The sequence below is a fragment of the Anopheles gambiae genome, chromosome 2, assembly GCF_943734735.2.
Source record: "Anopheles gambiae chromosome 2, idAnoGambNW_F1_1, whole genome shotgun sequence".
NCBI lineage: Eukaryota > Metazoa > Arthropoda > Insecta > Diptera > Culicidae > Anopheles > Anopheles gambiae.
Genome location: NC_064601.1, coordinates 2253233 through 2270227, shown reverse-complemented (window position 1 = coordinate 2270227; position 16995 = coordinate 2253233). Strand labels below are relative to the sequence as shown.

The 16995-nt window shown below is 48.7% G+C and overlaps 4 protein-coding genes and 1 long non-coding RNA gene across 19 annotated transcripts in view; 2 read left to right on the top strand and 3 right to left on the bottom strand.

Annotated features, from left to right (window-relative positions):
- Window positions 1-61: 61 nt before the first annotated feature.
- LOC1281896 (G protein-activated inward rectifier potassium channel 3) lies at window positions 62-4060 on the bottom strand. 2 transcript variants are annotated; one of them, XM_321867.6, is made up of 5 exons: window positions 3313-4060; window positions 2084-2202; window positions 1863-2018; window positions 984-1769; window positions 62-631 (listed from the first exon to the last, which is right to left on the bottom strand). In XM_321867.6, the coding sequence occupies exons 1-5, from the start codon at window positions 3525-3527 to the stop codon at window positions 261-263; spliced, it is 1647 nt and encodes a 548-aa protein (XP_321867.5). In that variant the 5' UTR covers window positions 3528-4060; the 3' UTR covers window positions 62-260. The 2 variants fall into 2 exon arrangements, with proteins under 2 accessions (XP_321867.5, XP_061507897.1); XM_061651913.1 differs by lacking the exon at window positions 3313-4060 and adding an exon at window positions 2272-2631.
- A 682-nt stretch (window positions 4061-4742) lies between these two features.
- LOC1281895 (G protein-activated inward rectifier potassium channel 3) lies at window positions 4743-10559 on the bottom strand. Of its 4 annotated transcripts, none has more exons than XM_061651930.1 (5): window positions 10372-10559; window positions 6840-6958; window positions 6614-6769; window positions 5768-6550; window positions 4743-5664 (listed from the first exon to the last, which is right to left on the bottom strand). In XM_061651930.1, the coding sequence occupies exons 1-5, from the start codon at window positions 10557-10559 to the stop codon at window positions 5630-5632; spliced, it is 1281 nt and encodes a 426-aa protein (XP_061507914.1). In that variant the 3' UTR covers window positions 4743-5629. The 4 variants fall into 4 exon arrangements, with proteins under 4 accessions (XP_061507914.1, XP_061507912.1, XP_061507913.1 ...); XM_061651928.1 differs by having other exon boundaries at window positions 4743-5351; XM_061651929.1 differs by lacking the exon at window positions 10372-10559 and adding an exon at window positions 7802-8559.
- Window positions 9311-10933, top strand: LOC133392241 (uncharacterized). Its single transcript, XR_009765557.1, has 3 exons — window positions 9311-9513; window positions 9996-10599; window positions 10671-10933. It is a non-coding gene; the product is annotated as an uncharacterized LOC133392241 (long non-coding RNA).
- LOC1281897 (G protein-activated inward rectifier potassium channel 3) overlaps window positions 10647-16995 on the bottom strand; it is a 75096-nt gene continuing 68747 nt past the window's right edge. For 4 of the 9 annotated variants that reach the window (XM_061651905.1, XM_321870.6, XM_061651911.1 and 1 more), the window contains 9 exons: window positions 15989-16103; window positions 15565-15706; window positions 15413-15496; window positions 15063-15337; window positions 14796-14985; window positions 14602-14726; window positions 14427-14535; window positions 14065-14359; window positions 10647-11319 (listed from right to left, as the gene is read on the bottom strand). In XM_061651905.1, coding sequence (XP_061507889.1) covers window positions 14091-14359; window positions 14427-14535; window positions 14602-14726; window positions 14796-14985; window positions 15063-15337; window positions 15413-15496; window positions 15565-15706; window positions 15989-16103 — 1309 coding nt within the window. In that variant the 3' untranslated portion in view covers window positions 10647-11319; window positions 14065-14090. Of the gene's footprint in view, window positions 11320-14064; window positions 14363-14426; window positions 14536-14601; window positions 14727-14795; window positions 14986-15062; window positions 15338-15412; window positions 15497-15564; window positions 15707-15988; window positions 16104-16995 lie in introns of all 9 variants that reach the window. The other 5 variants (XM_061651904.1, XM_061651908.1, XM_061651910.1 and 2 more) reach the window with 2 other exon arrangements.
- Window positions 16456-16995, top strand: part of LOC1281899 (serine/threonine-protein phosphatase 2B catalytic subunit 3) — a 52985-nt gene continuing 52445 nt past the window's right edge. Inside the window, exon 1 of one of the 3 annotated variants that reach the window (XM_061651918.1) lies at window positions 16456-16632. The gene's annotated coding sequence lies outside the window, so the exon portion shown is untranslated. Of the gene's footprint in view, window positions 16886-16995 lie in introns of all 3 variants that reach the window. The other 2 variants (XM_061651917.1, XM_061651925.1) reach the window with 2 other exon arrangements.

Below are 16995 nucleotides of genomic sequence, written 5' to 3'. Positions count from 1 at the left end.
TACTTTCCTCGCCGGTTCGGTCGCAGTGCATCTGAATTGTGTGATCAAATGTGAGGGTCTCTTGCAGTGATAAATAAAAGAGTAATTTTATTTCATCTCCCATTTGCAAGCTGGAATTCGTACACTAAAGCTAACTGGTTCAACCGGCTACTACTACACACTTAAACGTAAGTACACTGCAAACCCGCCACACTCCAGACGGCAAAGAGCCACATCGAACCTAAAACCAGATCTTTGTAACGCACAAACACCTCCAGCACTTATGCTCCACCTCCACCAGCTGTGAACCGTTCGTTGATATTCTGCACCGTCACACTGTTCACGATCGGATCATCGTCCGACACTCGCCGTGGACTGCCGGCACCGTCTTCCTTGGACGTTATCTTTAGCCGTGGATTCGGGGGACGGTCGAACAAGTTCCACAGATTGTTCTGCAGCGCGACGTACGATTTCCTTCGCCGCGGAACGCCCTGTATCGTGAGGTAGCGCGTGGGATAGAGATGATCTGTGCCACCGCCGACGCCCGCTTCATCCGCGAGATGGTACTGGCTGAGCGTGTTCACTATCGTGCTGTAGTGATCCTTCCAACGGCGCTCGAGCTGCGTCTTCGTGGACATATTATCGCCAACATCTGCACGGAAAAGTGAACGCATTAGGTCGCGCTTCGGTGCTACGGGGATGATCGTACGGTTGCCTTCTGTTGCTGAGTGTGTTCAACTTCGACGCTTCATCTGCTGGAATGGAATGGCCGGGCTGCTTCGTATGTACATTGGACGGATGTGATAGATGTGGGGACGGAAACACGGACATAAAATCCTACGAGAGGATACTACGATACTATGGCGATGAGAGTAATTGGTGAGTGGGTGTAGGTGTGTGTATGTGTTGGTCTTCTCCACAACAATGCGCCTGTGTTCCCGCTGTTCGTGAGCAGATATGTACAGCTTACAGCGAAACGCAATCGGTGATCGCGCTATCCTTACCGGTCGGTGGGCGATAGTCGTCCTGCGCTCGATAAAACTCTGCCAACTCTCGGGCCGAACAGAGTGGTGTGTCGACCTGCAGCGTTGAGTCAAACTTGCTGTAGTTGATTTCATATCCCTGCTGTTCTCTGTTGTAGCACACCACCGGCTCGAACCGGTGACCCCACAGGATCTCCGTGTTGACGTAGCTCGACCGTGCCTGTGTCGATTGGCCCGTCGACTCCACTGTACCCTCCAGAATGACGACGACCTCGAACCGCTCGCGCAGCATATCCGACGCCGACATGTTGTACAGTGCCGAGTTCTTATCGATCCGATGCACCACAATCTGGGGCCAGATGAAGAACAGCTCCGACGAGCTGCCGTCCGAGCCCACGTCCAGCTCGTGCTGATACTGGGCCATCGTTTCTCCCTCGCGCGTCGTCTTCGTTCTTATCAGCTGCGCTCGCACGGACGCACCGATAATGTGACTCTTGCGCATATCCCCCACGCGGAACATCAGGCACAGCTCACCATCGCGCTGGCAGACGACGGCATTTTTCGAAAACAGCAACGTCTGGCTGCGCTGCTTCGGACGCGTCATCTTCGCGAACACTATGCCAACCATGAACGCCTGTATCATGAGACCGTAGATCGATTGGAAGCACATTACGAAGATGGCTTCCGGACACTCCTCCGTCGTGGTGCGCACACCGTACCCGATCGTGTGCTGCGTTTCGATCGAAAACAGGAACGCCGACGTGAACGAGTAGATGTTGTACACGCACGGGATCCATCCGATTTCAGCTACGAAAGGGAGAAAACACACACCGATAAAGCACGTGCCGGTTCGATAACGGACCATATTGCTGCCGTCCGCCAATCGCAGCCGCTACTTACACTGGTTATCGGGCAGATGTAACTCCTCAAGGTCACCGTGCGTGTACGAAATCAGCCACCAGATGACGGCGAAGAACAGCCACGACCCGACAAAGCTGAACGCAAACACCAGCAACGTCCAACGCCATTGCGCATCGACCAGCGTTGTGAAGATGTCTGCAAAAGATCAACACCCGTATTACTTCTCGCCTACTATGAAACGATTCAACTCTGGATCTTACCCTGCAAAAAGCGCAAATGTTGCCGGGGTGGTCGCGATAGCACCACATTGCAGTCTCCGTTCTTCAAAATGGCGCGCTTGCGATACTTTCGATTCACTCCCGGGCGAAGTACGCGGTTTCTGAAATGAAGCATTCACATGGTTACACGTGTTTGAGGGTTTATTTGATTGCGCTATGTGAAGATGTACGTGCTAGAGTCTCTCCTTGCATCGATCGGTATGGTTTCGGAAGCAGGCCCCATGCCGGAACCGATGTGTCTTAGACGTTCCGGCGCTTCTTCTTTCAAACGCAGCAAACAAACGACTGGCCCTGCGTACTGTTCCGGGTGAGTTCGGCTGACAAACCTCGTATCGTTATCACAATTTGGTGAGTAATCGATAATGTGAGGAGCTCGATAAGATTGCGAAAAGACGCTGGTACTCGGTACTAAGGGTCGTCTATCACACCTGGTAGCGTCATTTTACAACAAAACAAAAAAAAAAACGTTGCATTTCAAGCCGATACCACCGATGAGTCAATGTTTATCCAGTTTTGTAACACTCAAGACAGTGCTTACAAACACATTGAACACATTGAGGTGTGTCAAGAAGCTAAACAAAAACGTTCAAGATATGTGTTCGAGCAGATTGATACGTGTCTAGAATTTCTTTACATCATAGCGACGCTCTCCGATATCGTGCTAATCCATCTAATTGCCAGCTAATCGGTGCTTGAGGCCACCCCAGAAGACACTGCAAAACCACATTTCGCATTGATTTGGCGACACAGAGCATTCCAATCAGTACCTGATGTTGCATGCTTATCTCTTGGTTGCGGTACTCTACCGGCAAAGGAGATAACGGCTCCCCGTTGGCGATGGTCATCCCAGACGGGACCGATAAACGATTAATCAACCGCCGTCTTGGTGGTCTAAAGAGTAGACCGCAACCAACCGGAATGTTTGCCCATCGGTCATCAAACACTGCGCCGGTCAAGACGTTTGCGCGAGCTGCAAATTGACACGTTTCTTATCACCTAACCGGTTGAACAGTACGGCAGGCAAACAAACATCAACTCTTTGGAGCACAGTCCCACAGAAAGACCGTCCATTAAGGAGCTGCTAATTCGACACGAACTTGGATAGCAATGTGTTTGCCGGTAGAATTAGACCATTGAGAAGTTCATAGCGCCATAAAACGGAAGTTATAATCATATACACCACGTGACCTCTTCCTGCGCAAAGCACTCACTTCATGGGATAGCACACCAGCGGTGTGTTTGGGGTCACTGGAGTGATGGGCGACGAGTATCCGAACTGCTCTCCGTATCCTCCCGGCGAATGTGGTGGGTCAAAGGGTCCGAGCTTCAGCATCGAACGGTCCCATCTTCCCGTTCCATCCGGTGCCAGCGACAGCGACTGCTGCTGCTGCTGTTGCTGCTGTTGTTGATCACTGTCGTAGTTCATCTTTCACCTGCACTGAAACCTTCACTAAAGAATCATCTGCTAATGCACTCACTCCAAAGCCACTGATTGCTTATTCGCTTCACGCCATACGCCAGGCAACACTTCCGACCATTTCTCAAACAACAAAGGCTGCTAGACACGGGCTACGACCACCAATCGCTACACAACTCGTGAACGGAGATGTTACCCTGACCACCGGATGAACGATACTGAACGGTGGCGATCGTCAAAACCCTTCACACAGCCTACCACCCATCAATGGCGACCGCGAAAAGTGGCTCCCATTGTTACCGGACTGATTTACGATTCGCGCGGAGGAACGGGCGGCGGGTGCCTTGCACGCACGAGCACATGCTTTTCTCACCTCAACCTCTATCACGTCCTCTGCTTCTCGTCCCATCGTCCCATATATAGGTGGATCTGGTTGCAACGTATCGATTCCATGCGGGGCCCTAGAGATAGCGCCAACGTTCGGCCACTCATCCTGCTTGAGGCGCAGCCTACTTTAACCGATTTCTTACATCATTTTTCTTGCTTCGACGACGCAAAGGTGATGCTCTGCTCGATAGTGTCAACAAGCGATAATCACACGCTCATACATCGATCAACACAATTTATCAACAATAAAATCATGCTAATTCAATCGGAAATGGCAATAAACATCGTTTGGTCTCAAAGGTCTTCTTTGATACCATCACTGCGGTAGGAGCGATAATTGCATCGGTCCATATCGATATGATCGATAATATCGACATTATCTCCGGGGGATTATTTTCTTCACTCATATCCAACAAAGCACCATTCAAAATAGCTCAGCAACAAGTATTTTTATATCCAGTAGAATCATGAGTAGGTAATTGGCTGATAACTGCAAACAAATTGAAAATCCACACTTCTCGCCAGCTGCTTCTAGAATGTATCGCTTTTTAAATACGATGCCTACAGATATCCAACAGAAATTCAAGTCTTATCAATTCTATCAATCTTGGTTACGTATGGCCCAAAACCAGATACAACTTGTGTCCATCTTCAAGCACTCGAATGTTATTGCAATTAAAAGAGGCTCATCAATCGATCGAAATGATTGACTATCAGCAGCAGGAAAAGAGTTCTGATTGATGGATCATTTGTGGAGCAAGTACTCACTCTCACCGTTCATGACGTTATTAGGGTCAGTTTTCGGATGTGTTTAACCAAACAATCGTACAATCTCGATTAGCGTTGAATGAGTTCAATTTGTGAATTTATATCGTTTAATACAGGGAATGATTATTCTCACACTCATACACGGGGGCCTAGCGCACCCCTTCAACGGAATGAGACGCCTCGGAGGAGTATCGTTACGCGCCTAAGCCTATCATAAATATGCAGCAGATGATGATTACGCAAGATTCATAGGATGCAATCGTTAAAAACAGAACGGATCCCAACGAAGGTTAAACTACAACTACACTAAAAACAAAAGCAACCAGTGGTAACTGAGCCGGAACCGTCGGCACACCCGGGACTAGTTGGACCGTTCCAAAGCGCGCACAGAACCTGTGTCGCATCGCTACGGACTCTCGATACGGATGGAGCTGGTCGATGAGGGCGAAACTGTGACCGACGGTGGATTGAAGAGATTGCGCAGATTGCTCTCCAGCTGCTGGTAGGACCGGGGCCTCCGGGGGACACCCTGGATTGTCAGGTAGCGCGCCTGGACTCCCACGGACGACTGGCGTTCGTCTTCTGCGTAGATCGAACTGAGCGTTCGGACGGTGTTGGTGTAATGATGGTGCCAACGTCTTTCAAACATTGACTTTGTCGAGCCCACGTCAGACTGATCTGTGGACAGCGGAGGGAAAAATCGCGATTAATATCTCGGATTCTGCAACCGCAGGAAGTGGCTCAAATATACCAACTTACATTACCGATATACAGTACGAGCGACTATAATGAGATATGGTGAGGAGATGAGATTCTTAGAGGCATGATCGATCGAGCACACAACAACAAAAGCACAAAGCAGGATGATGGGGATAACTACGCAGCGTAAGCGCAAACTAACAAACCGTACAGTACAGCACACAACATACGCAAACGGTCAACAACGACAACAAACTCTACGCTGGCGTTTGAAGATGATGATGATCTTCGGCTACAAATAAAAGTACAGACAGACAGACACCGCCACATCAGTCATCACTACCGTCAACAGCCACCAACCGTAGCAGTGTTCGTAGCCTGCGCCACCGCCCTACCTTGGTTGCGATAGTCGTCCTGGTACTTGTAAAACTCGGCCAGTTCACGGGCCGAGCACAGTGGCGTATCGACGGAGTGCGTCTCGTTAAACTTGCTGTAGTTGATCTCGTACACCTGGTTCTCCTTGTTGTAGAACACGATCGGCTCGAACCGGTGACCCCACAGGATCTCCGTGTTGACGTAGCTCGACCGCGCCTGGGTCGATTGGCCCGTTGACTCCACCGTACCCTCCAGGATGACGACAATCTCGAACCGATCTTGTAGCAGATCCGACGCCGACATGTTGTAAAACGGAGATTCCGTATTGATCCGGTGCGTCACAATCTGCGGCCAGATGAAGAACAGATCCGAACCGCAATGATCCGCGCCCACTTCCAGCTCGTGCTGATACTGGGCCATTACTTCGCCCTCGCGGGACAACTTCGTGCGGATGAGCTGCGCACGTATGTTTGCTCCAATGATGTGACTCTTTCTCATGTCGCCAACGCGGAACATCAAACTCAGCTCACCGTCCCGCTGACAAACGACGGCATGCTTCGAGAAGAGTAGCGTCTGGGTGCGATGCTTCGGACGGGTCATCTTCGCAAACACAAAGCCCACCATGAACGCCTGCATCATGACACCGTAGATCGACTGGAAGCACATGATGAAGATCGCTTCGGGACATTCTTCCGTCGTTGTTCGGTAACCGTATCCGATCGTCGTTTGCGTCTCGATCGAAAACAGAAAAGCGGATGTGTACGATTCAATGTTGAACACACAAGGTTTCCAGCCCGATTCCTCTGCAAAACAAAAGAAACACATTAGTATGTCAAAGCATCTTGTCGTTTGCACTAAACTTTTACCTTGATTTTTCGGTAAATGCATCTCCTCCAGATCGCCATGCGTGAACGCGATCAGCCACCAGATAGCTCCGAAAAACAGCCACGATCCGATGAAGCTGAACGCAAACACGAGCAACGTCCAGCGCCACTGAGCATCAACCAGCGTGGTGAAGATGTCTGCAAATCAAAACCATATCCTTTATCGTTCTTAGAGGACACAAAACATCCAACCTATCCTTGCACTCACCTTGCAGAAAGCGTAGCCTTTGCCGGGAGACTTTCGAGAGGACAATGTTGCAGTCGCCATTCTTCAGAATCGCCCGTCGACGGTACTTTCGCGTCGTTCCCGGTCGCAGTGCTCGACTCCTGGTTGAGACGGAAGGGAAGAAAGAAACGAGATGGTACTTCAAAACGCTTGGCTAATCGTCGGTTGAGTAGGGTCAGCTGGCTTCCAACCTAAATTGGATGCGCGTGAGCGAATGAGGGGCACGTGTCGCACGTAATGAAGCACATCCGAATGAGTGAGTTAAGTGCCCAATAATTGGCCCGATGTAGAATCCACCGTGCGCCAATATTTGCCCATCGTTAGCACACTTTTTCGGCACAAATATTTAGAAATGTTTGTTCAAGATAAATATGTGCTCTTCTTAACGTCGTTGCCGAGTTGACACAAACGATCGATACGAGATCTTTCTTAGTGATCTCACTAAAAAGGTAACTGTATGTAGAGGTTCTGGAATGTTCCATAACTCGCTAGTAGCTCGCCGTTAGAACCCACTCTCAATGCGATATGGGAAAAATGAGCCATTAAAAAGACTGTTTCAAACAAGTTGCGCTGCTAGCCGAACAGCTTTACGGCGGAATAAATCGCTCGAGTAATGGACAAATCATATTCGCTCCGAAACACGCAACGCACAAACGCCACTAGCACACACTTAGACAGACCCGAAGGCACCGGCAAACGGTTGTTGCTGTGACACAATCCGGCTGCAATTCACGAGACACTAGCACTCATTTAAAATTCAAATCATTACACCCGGCTACATTTCCGTTCCGGTAGAATGCCGCAGTTACATCGGGCCGTTCCATAATCTAGACCCGATTCTCAATCAATCCTCCTGTAAGACATAAAGTAAGGGTCTGACACACGATTTACAACCACATACACTGTCTTTAAGTCTAGCTGCACTTGCCCTTTCCTCTACCAACCTTTTGCTAGTCGCCGACGGTGACTGCGGACAGTAAATAATCGGCGTGGTCGGTGTGATCGGCGTTTTGGGTGGATCCTGTCCATCGATTATGATCGGTGGTATCTTGTCGAACGGTCCCAGTGGGAGCAGCTTGGCATCGTCTCGTGCTTCGGGCGATTCTGCATCCACCGGCACGGTAAAGTTTTTGCGCTGTCCGAAGCTCATTTTGGAGCGTCCTTAATCTCCCCAAGCTCCCAAATCCTCTAGTCCTGATCCGCTTGCTTACACACAGATTTAGATGCTGTAGCACGGTACAGCAGAAGGCATCTCTTACTTCGCACAGTCACCACACACCAGCAGCAGCAGCAGCAGCAGCAAGCCTCCTGCGCACTACTAAAACACCCACAGGTGATGGAATCGGCTACGAATCGATTTAATCGTACCGAGCGTGCGTTCAAGACTAATCTCGTGCGGGGTGCTTTCGTTCGACTGCGGTGACCGCGCGACCGCTCGCTAGCTTGTGCGATCGATTTCTGCCACCACTACCACTACTGCCACGGACAACTGCCGGTTACTAACACTCGATCGAACACACGCCCCCCCCCCCCCCTTCTGCTGCCGTTTGGCGGTCGCTCCTCCAACACTATCAGCGATTGTTCGCTGTCGTACAGAGTCGGTTTTGCTCGACATTGCAAAGTCTTCCAAATACGTCATACACTCAGCACAATCAGTGACGTTCACTTCCATTGAGCAGCGGAAGGAGCCATAGTGGGTAGTGCTGCACCATTTTCCATTTTCAAACATAAACAAACCAACGTTTCGTTTTCGCTTCGTGCTAATCGACGATAAAAAGTTCGATCAAAACTCGATAAAGCATTGCTTATCTACAAATAGATGCCGTTGCAGGTATTCTCAAGAGTAAGGAAAGCAGTCCCTTGAAGCCAAAGAACACAGAGGGTTTGAGCCACTTCTTATCAGTACATGTTAAAGTTCTTTTCAACTGCTAGTTTGAGTATTATTTAATCCAGATTGCTCAAAGTGTACGGCATTTCTGACCCACATTGTCTATTTTCTGCGAGGCTTATAAGCCCTTTACACACTCTGCAGCCTGCTAGCGAGACAATTCACGGACGATAAGAAACTGAAACCAACGCAAGTTAAAGACAAAACACATACGCACACATTCTTGTGCTGACTCATCCGACAAATGGTTGTTATCATTGCCCTCGTCGCTAGAAGCCATCCATCGGTGGACCGGGGCGACCGGCTCAAAACAGTTGTAATTGCAGTACCGGTCAGCTCAGGGACCTTCCCATCTGCTATCAATCGTCTTTCCTACTAATCGGACACCGATCTACCAAACCAAACCTGCAATAATTTGTGCAACGAGCTCACACGCGCACACACACACACACACCCGTGCTGACCCCTGGCTTTTGCAGTGGGTTCGTTCGCAGTTGGGTTACATACTTGACAACTACTATGGCCGCGTATACCCTCTGCTAATAGCTCCAATTGAACACGCGCCATAAAACCCGGCGTAAACAGACGACGACGACACGGTTTTTGCGAGGGTTTTAGTGTTTCATGTGACATTATTTACCGTTCCGTCCGATCGTCTTCCGACGAAGGTGAATTGTCTTCGTTGCCATCGATTTATTGCTGCGCTGCGAATGTGATAAAAAGCTGCTTTTGATGCTACAGGGTTCCTGCTACACTTCCGAGGAAAAGGTGTGTGTATGTGTGTGGGTGCGTAAATTTTTGCGTCCAGTTAGTGTAGCGTTAAATGTCAACAAACAAAGCCGAACGCGACAAAGCTTATGTAAATAGGTCCATCGTCGTGCTTTTACACATTTCAAATGTAAACAAATGGAAAACCGAATGCTTTCGAATGAACGATTTGTTGATTCCGGAAGAGAACATGTAATGGAAGGGCTTTTCAACGTTAGTCAGGTGTAAATTGACCACAAAAATACTTCTCATCGATGATCCATTTTATTCGATCTGTTATTGTAGATCATACCATAACTGTCCTCTGCTATGATGTTTTGAGTATGTGACTTCCTGGTAACTGAAGGTCGCTGTACAAATTGCTAGATCGCCGGAAAATTCCTTGAAATCAATTATTTATTTTACATTATGCCCGGACCTCGTAGAATCCTTGAAATGAGCACAACCATCCAATCAAATCTATCAATTCCATTGCCCCAAAGAAACCGCCCGAATCTTGCCCGCACTGGATTAGTCGAGCCGAACCGACCGATAAGCTTCAGCCATCACTCGAGCCGCCCATCCCAGCACGAGCAGCAATCGTTCACCAAACATCATCGTCATTGTTTTGGTTGTCCGCCGCACACAGATAGTGCTGGATTCGCAAGCCTCGCAGCTTCTGCTACACAAATCAAAACAATAAACAACGAGGAAACGGATTCTACCCGCGCGCGCACACGCACACAGTCGCAGCCGTGTTATCGCCGGTGCGCTAGACGCGATGGCGGCCACTGACCACACGGCCCTCAGGCCGCACGATCACGCTTTATTAGATGCATTCACGTTGCTGATTAGTACAGAACAGTGGCTTCCACCTACCTTACGCTCTCCTGCCGGCTGAAGGCGCTTCCGTGTGTTGAAATGCGGGCCAGGCTCGGTACAACGGTCAGCGGAAGATTACTGATCACGCTGTCGAGCGAGTCCGGCTCCTCCTCGATCACACCCGGTCGCATGAAGATCCGATTGAGGGGCTTCTTCTCATCGAGCGTCGGACGTTCGGCAGCCATGCTTTAACCTGGGACTAACGACAGGACGACGCAAACGAAAGTAGAATATCAAACACGTCTCTACCACTCACAGTTGCACTTAAGATCTTGTTTTGTTTTTCTCTTTATTAGATATTGGCTAAAGCACCCTTCACGCAATCGGGCTCAAATCATTGGATTGATCGGGGTTCGATCGTGACCCACAACGCGACTAAGAATAATGGTCTAGCTTTCTGCCTATTATTTATTTACTAGCTATCTATCTTTCATCGCCCACACATTTTCACTATTCCTTCTTCAGCACAGCGCATCATACGCACATTATTCACTTGTTTGCTGACATAGACTTATTTAAAAACACAAAAATAAAACTGGAAAGTTGGTAAAAGATAAAATCAAACTCTGCCCGATAACAGCACCCGGCTCTCACGGTGCCGTCCGATCGTTTGCACAGCGGGGCAAGATAAATGGAACAGAAACTAATGCACACGCGATACGATCGCTCCTCGGTTCCGTTCCTCGGTGTCGTCTGGCCTGGCAAGAAGTGTGTCCCAGTCCTAGCAGTACCACGCTCACCGTGTAGTTTGAGATTCCTGGCCCTGGAAGTATGGCGTGGCCCTTAGTAGTAGATGCGGCGCTACACTACACTAACACCGCCACTAGCCGGTTGATCTTTCATTCGTGTCACGATTGGATATTGTTTCTGCAACCACTGGCACTGGACGACGAACGGGCAGACGGAACTGAACGGGAGGATGTGGCACCGTGGCACTCGCGCACACTGCGGACAAGAGTAATTTTCAAATTAATTAAATTCAATTAAAACCCTTCCTCTTGCACTCCCTCCTGCTGGCGCACACGTATGGACACGAACACTGAGTCATTCATTCATTCTGATCACTCTCTCTCTCCCTTTACCCAAACATATACGATTATGACTGTTCAACACTGAACTTGAGGTAAGTAATTAACTGAACGATTGTTGGATTCTAAAATCTGTTCTCAGGATTTTAACTGCTCCAACATTCCCTAAACGAATGTGTGCATCTTCACTACCTGTTGCAGACGTACGCACTCAACCGCGTATTGATCTAATCTCCCGGCGGCGTATCTGGAGCAGTGTGCCTTTACCAAACTGACAGCACCAACTGAATGTCTCCATAGCGCTCGGTCGCTAAAACACTGACCATGCACCCCCATCGATGACACGCTGCGCGGACGCCACGAGAGCCATGGATGCTGCGGATGGTGTGGCAAGGAAGATCAACTAATTTAGACCACATCCAATTGTTGTCACCGAGATATGCGAATTGCGCGGCGAGGGCAGGGCTAGAGGCGAACCGGGTTATGCTGTCTACCTGCTATCCCTCTCTGACTACTGCCTAACCCCCCGCGCTAGCACGATGTGCTACAGTTTAGAGCGATCATCAGGTTTCGCGCCTCTTGTCACGATCTTTCGACCATCTTTCGACCGCCCCTCAGGCCGTCATCAGGCTGTGACTTTTGTTCCAGATCTTACGCTATGATTTAATTAAATTGTCATCGATGAACCCGAGCTCTTGACCACAAAATCATATCGCCAATCGACACCGCAAGCTAAGCCTGAGCGGTTAGAGCGGTGCTGACGCTTCCGCGGCTCGAAGGGTTAATTCCTCACCACCAACGACTACCCGACCGAAGGCAAATGTCAATCGAATTGTCTAGTTTAAATCCATCCGGATAGTCGTTGGGCCGCCTCAATAGCGCATGCGAGCAACGGTTTCTTCCCTCCCTAAACCAATGTCACGCGGTCAAGTACGCCCTGGCACTGACACTTTGGACCGTGCCATTGGCTACCGGCTGTGCATAATAGTTTCTTCTTCTTTGAGCTGAAGAAAAGAGCATTCCACAGCGCTTCACAAACCGTGGGGAGGAAGAGCTCGTCTGTGAGCGACGTTTTACCTAGACCTTCAACGATGATTGAATAATATGAGCGACTTCCGCCGCACCGTACCGTACCCGGTGTCACAGTGGACAATCTAATCCAGCATTCTAGATAACTGTGTGTTTCTCGCTCGCAATGGGAAGTAGAGGGGTGTGTATGTGTAAGTGTGTGTTTGGGTTGGAACAAGTAGATCAGGCGTGTGTTTCCCCTCCACGAAAAAAGCGAATCCACCCATTCAGTGGTCGGTTGAATGAAGCCGTTATTTCGAAGCGAAACGATTGCAAACAAATGAGATCTGATTTGTTATGATGCGTCATGGCATGGTGTGGGATACATGGCTGCGGTTAGCTCAATGAATCTTTCCCCACTGTTAAGACGCATGTGCCTTTTAGGAGTATTTTGAAACGACGGTGGTATGGTAATACACGAGACGATTGTAATTATTCCATTTTTTAATGCATTGCGTAACTCAACCAGTCTGCGATGCGAATCCAAATGACATAAATTACACCTTGGAGTTGTCATCTTGCACGAGCCGCCTTCTCATACGGCACGTGGCGTGTGTACGTCGTGTATTGGCACGTTCCTAGCGGGAGTCTCTCACACAAGGAAACATCCCTATAAAGGTCATTGCTGACATCAGGAAGGAAAACAGCTCCACCCTTGCCCTAGTACAAGGCCGCAACATAACGCATTTCCCAATTACTGGAGAAAGATTTATCGCCCTTCCCTGATACCATTTTATGCCCGATGGCTCAAACTTTCACACACATAACCACGCGACCAATGTCAATTACCCAGTTCCTGCCCGGTATGCAAATTACCGTACCGCGCAAAGCGCTCATCCATAATAGACCTCGCCAAACACATGTTTCTTTCAATTGTTCGCTCGTTTGGCAATAGACCGACACGGCGAAAGAGGCGAAAACAGCAACACAACACAGCAGTGTGCGGCTCGTGCTGCCGCCGAATTTCAAGCACATCCGATGCGCGCTAATTAGTGTCGTACTTTATGAGCCCTGCTCGCCGCTCATTAGGGCTTTATTTAAAATGCGCAAACACGTTCGCAATCATTGACGGCTGTCCTCCCGGCGCAACCGTGACCAAGTTCATTCACTGTCGGGCTTGTCCGCCCCCTCCCGGACGCATGCGAATAGAACACGTGCATGCCCAAAACGCAGGTGTGTTAGTCTTGCCTTTTAGCGATGAATAAAGTAAATTATTCTTTGCAGCTTCAACAGCCGTCATGTGCATCCTGTCCCCAAAAATTGACAGAATTAGAGTTAGAATGAAGCTAGTTCCTCGTTCCCGGTTTAGCATCCCTCCACACCCATCGCGCTACTCTCCCAGCGTCTGTCATTCGGCCAACAATAACAGCACTTGACATTGGAGTCGCAGTGCGAAATGAGATCAGTATCATAGCAGCGGCAGCAGCAACGTCCATCGCTCACCCGTGATAGACCGTGACGGATTAACGCCCTCGTGCTAATAGGAACAATACAGTCTACACATCCCATCCACGCACACAACCAACGTCATCCAAGCGCACACACACACACATACACACACAAGAGGAAATGCTCTGCCCAATCTGCGACTTACCCCGCTCTGACGCGACGACTTTGGTACTAGCAGAGGGAATCCATCGACGGCTCCTTGATAGACAGCTTGCGAAAGTTCTTCTTGCGCTCGCTTCCGGGTGATACGGTCGGGGCGCCACCACCAGGTGTGATAATGGCGGGCGGGAGTGCCATCGTGTCACCGGCCGCACCGTTTGTTTGCTCGTTCGTGTTCGCGTACACTGGCGTGAAGCGTAGGTAGCCGTTGCTGAGCGAGTTCTTGCGGGACGACACTTCCACCGACGATGTGTCGGATTCATCGGTATCGGAAGACGCTTCTGCTGAGGGGAACGGACGGGGTGTATGTTGAGTTTGAGCACTCACTAACTTGCTCATCGTACTCACCTGTTACTCCATTCTGTTTGTTTAATTCCTTTTTCACCTCTCGCAGCTGACGAGCACTGCACAGAGGAGTATCCACTTCGTACGTGTTGTTGAACGTCGTGTAATCAACCTTAAAACAGTTTCATATTTTAGTATTTATGAAAATCCTTCCTTTTGCTCTTTGAATAGTTCTCACCTCATATTCTCCTGTTTCCCGTTTGAACGTTACCACCGACTCGAAACGATGTCCCCATAGAATCTCGGACGGTAAATAGCTGCTGCGTGCTTGCGTGGTCATACCGGTCGATTCCACCACACCCTCTGTAAGTGATACATCGTAAGTCCATTTTAAGCAGCTGCATTTGAATCCATCTTTCTAAACACACTCACCCAACATGACAACGATCTCGAAACGTTCCTTCAGCATATCCTGAGCGGACAAACCGTACAGTGGGCTATCCCGGTCGATCTTGTGCACCACGATCGTCGGCCAAATAAACATTAGCCGATCGTCACCCCCATCACAGCTGACCTCCATGTTTTGCTGGTAAAATGGAAGAACTTCTCCCTCTTTTGTGACCTGCATGGGAAACCGGAAAGATACACACTAGTAGTCCATATGCCTCAGACAGAAAGTTCGCTACTTCCACGTTATACCTTCCGACGAATGATTTGAGCCGTCACGTGCGCTTCAATAATGTGGCTCTTTCGCATGTCGCCAACACGAAACAGCAGGCATGGCATGCCGTCCCGATGGCAGATGACAGCGTTCTTAGAAAATAGCAGCGTTTGGGCACGCTTTTTCGGCCGGGACAACTTTGCAAACACGATGCCGACCATAAATGCTTGGATGAAGACGCCGGTAATGCTTTGCAGGGCGAGAATAAAGATGCCTTCCGGACACTCCTCGGTGATGTACCGATTGCCGTAGCCTGTAATTGAAGCGCCAGAGCATTGTTTTAGAACGGAACGGGCTTACAGGGGACTGCTATTCGTCGAGAGCTTACCTATCGTATGCTGTGTCTCGAGCGAAAACAGGAAGGCAGACGTGAAGCCATAAATGTACGTTACACACGGTTTGTGACTTTCATCTGAGGAACAGAAATCGAGGATCAAATGTGACAAATTGCTTTAAAATGGCGCACTGTGCGTATCTTACCGCCCACCGCTTGAATGTCTCCATGGCTCAGGGCGATCAGGTACCAAATAGCTCCGAACCCTAACCAGCTCAGTATGAACGAGCAGGCAAATACAAACAGCGTCCATCGCCACTGAATATCGACCAGAGTGGTAAAAATGTCCTGCGAGAAACAAAAACATCAAACGCCGTTTCAGAACCACGTTTTACTGTACGGGGTTTGGCCCTCTAGCGTAAATTTATGAAACTAGTTTGAATCGTGCAAACTTTTCAATTGGGTTGAAATATTTCACGACCATCGGCCATGCGGCTACCAGACGGCCAAATTTTAAAAGTTTTATGAATTTTAATCGGAAACTTATAAAAAAATGCAATTGCTGCTAGCGGGTGAGATTGTTGAATATGTGATTGTTTCGCTTTATTATTAACGTGTCACATGTTTTACCTGTAAATAACGACGACGTCTTTTTGCTACATTTCCTTGAATTACGTTGCAGTCACCCTGCTTGAAGATTACTCGCTTCCGAATACGTCTGGAGCTGTACCGTGTTTGACGGTACCTGAAAGAGGCAATGGAAAGAGGAAAAAAAGAAGAAAAAGAAAATGTTTTAAAAATCAAATCAACGAAAGGGAATCCATTTTTCTGATTTTATCAACACATGTCGTAAGCGTATTAATTTTAATTTTTAAAAATCCCTTTCACAAAATGTTGTTGTTTCTATAGTTTATAAAGGCTTTGGCTCCAATGGAGTTCTTTCGCCTCATCCATTCACAAAAGCAAAATAATGGCAACCAACTCCTTCACCATAATATTGTCCAAGCATTGCTTCACACTAGCCCAGTGTGTAAAGTGGTGGATTCCGCAATCGAAACGTGACGCTCAAAATGGGGGGATGATATGCTACCCGAAGTCTGGCGTTTCGGCACAAAACCGAAGTGAAGTTAGCGCGTACGTACGCGGTCCAATCACGCTCACGAGCGCAAAAGAAATAGCACATCTACCCCCAAAACGATGTGTTTTAGTCACTCTTAAAGCAAGAAAGCTTTATTACCGTCAGTTTTAGCTCCTAGGCTCCCGGTGGAATTGATGTAAACATTATTAATTTACGAAGATTTTTTTTTATTACACGTTTGCCCCTGACATTCCCCAAAACGGACAGCTTCTGCTCAGTTCGGCTGTGTAGCACCCACCAAAACACATCCAGCGCATCGGAATTCTAAGTCAAACTCAACACACCGCAAACAAAATTGACATTCTCGTTCAGTGCCAGTGGTTTGCAAGCGCGCGCGCCTGTGTGTTCGTGTATGTGTATGGCATACTTGTGTGTGTGTATCTGTACGTGTACGTATTCAATTGCACATCTTGCAAAAAAAACCCCTTATCAACCCCTCGGCTTCCATACGTGTTTGCAGTAGCATCATCAAAAATAAGCTCACACCCCCCAAAGTAGG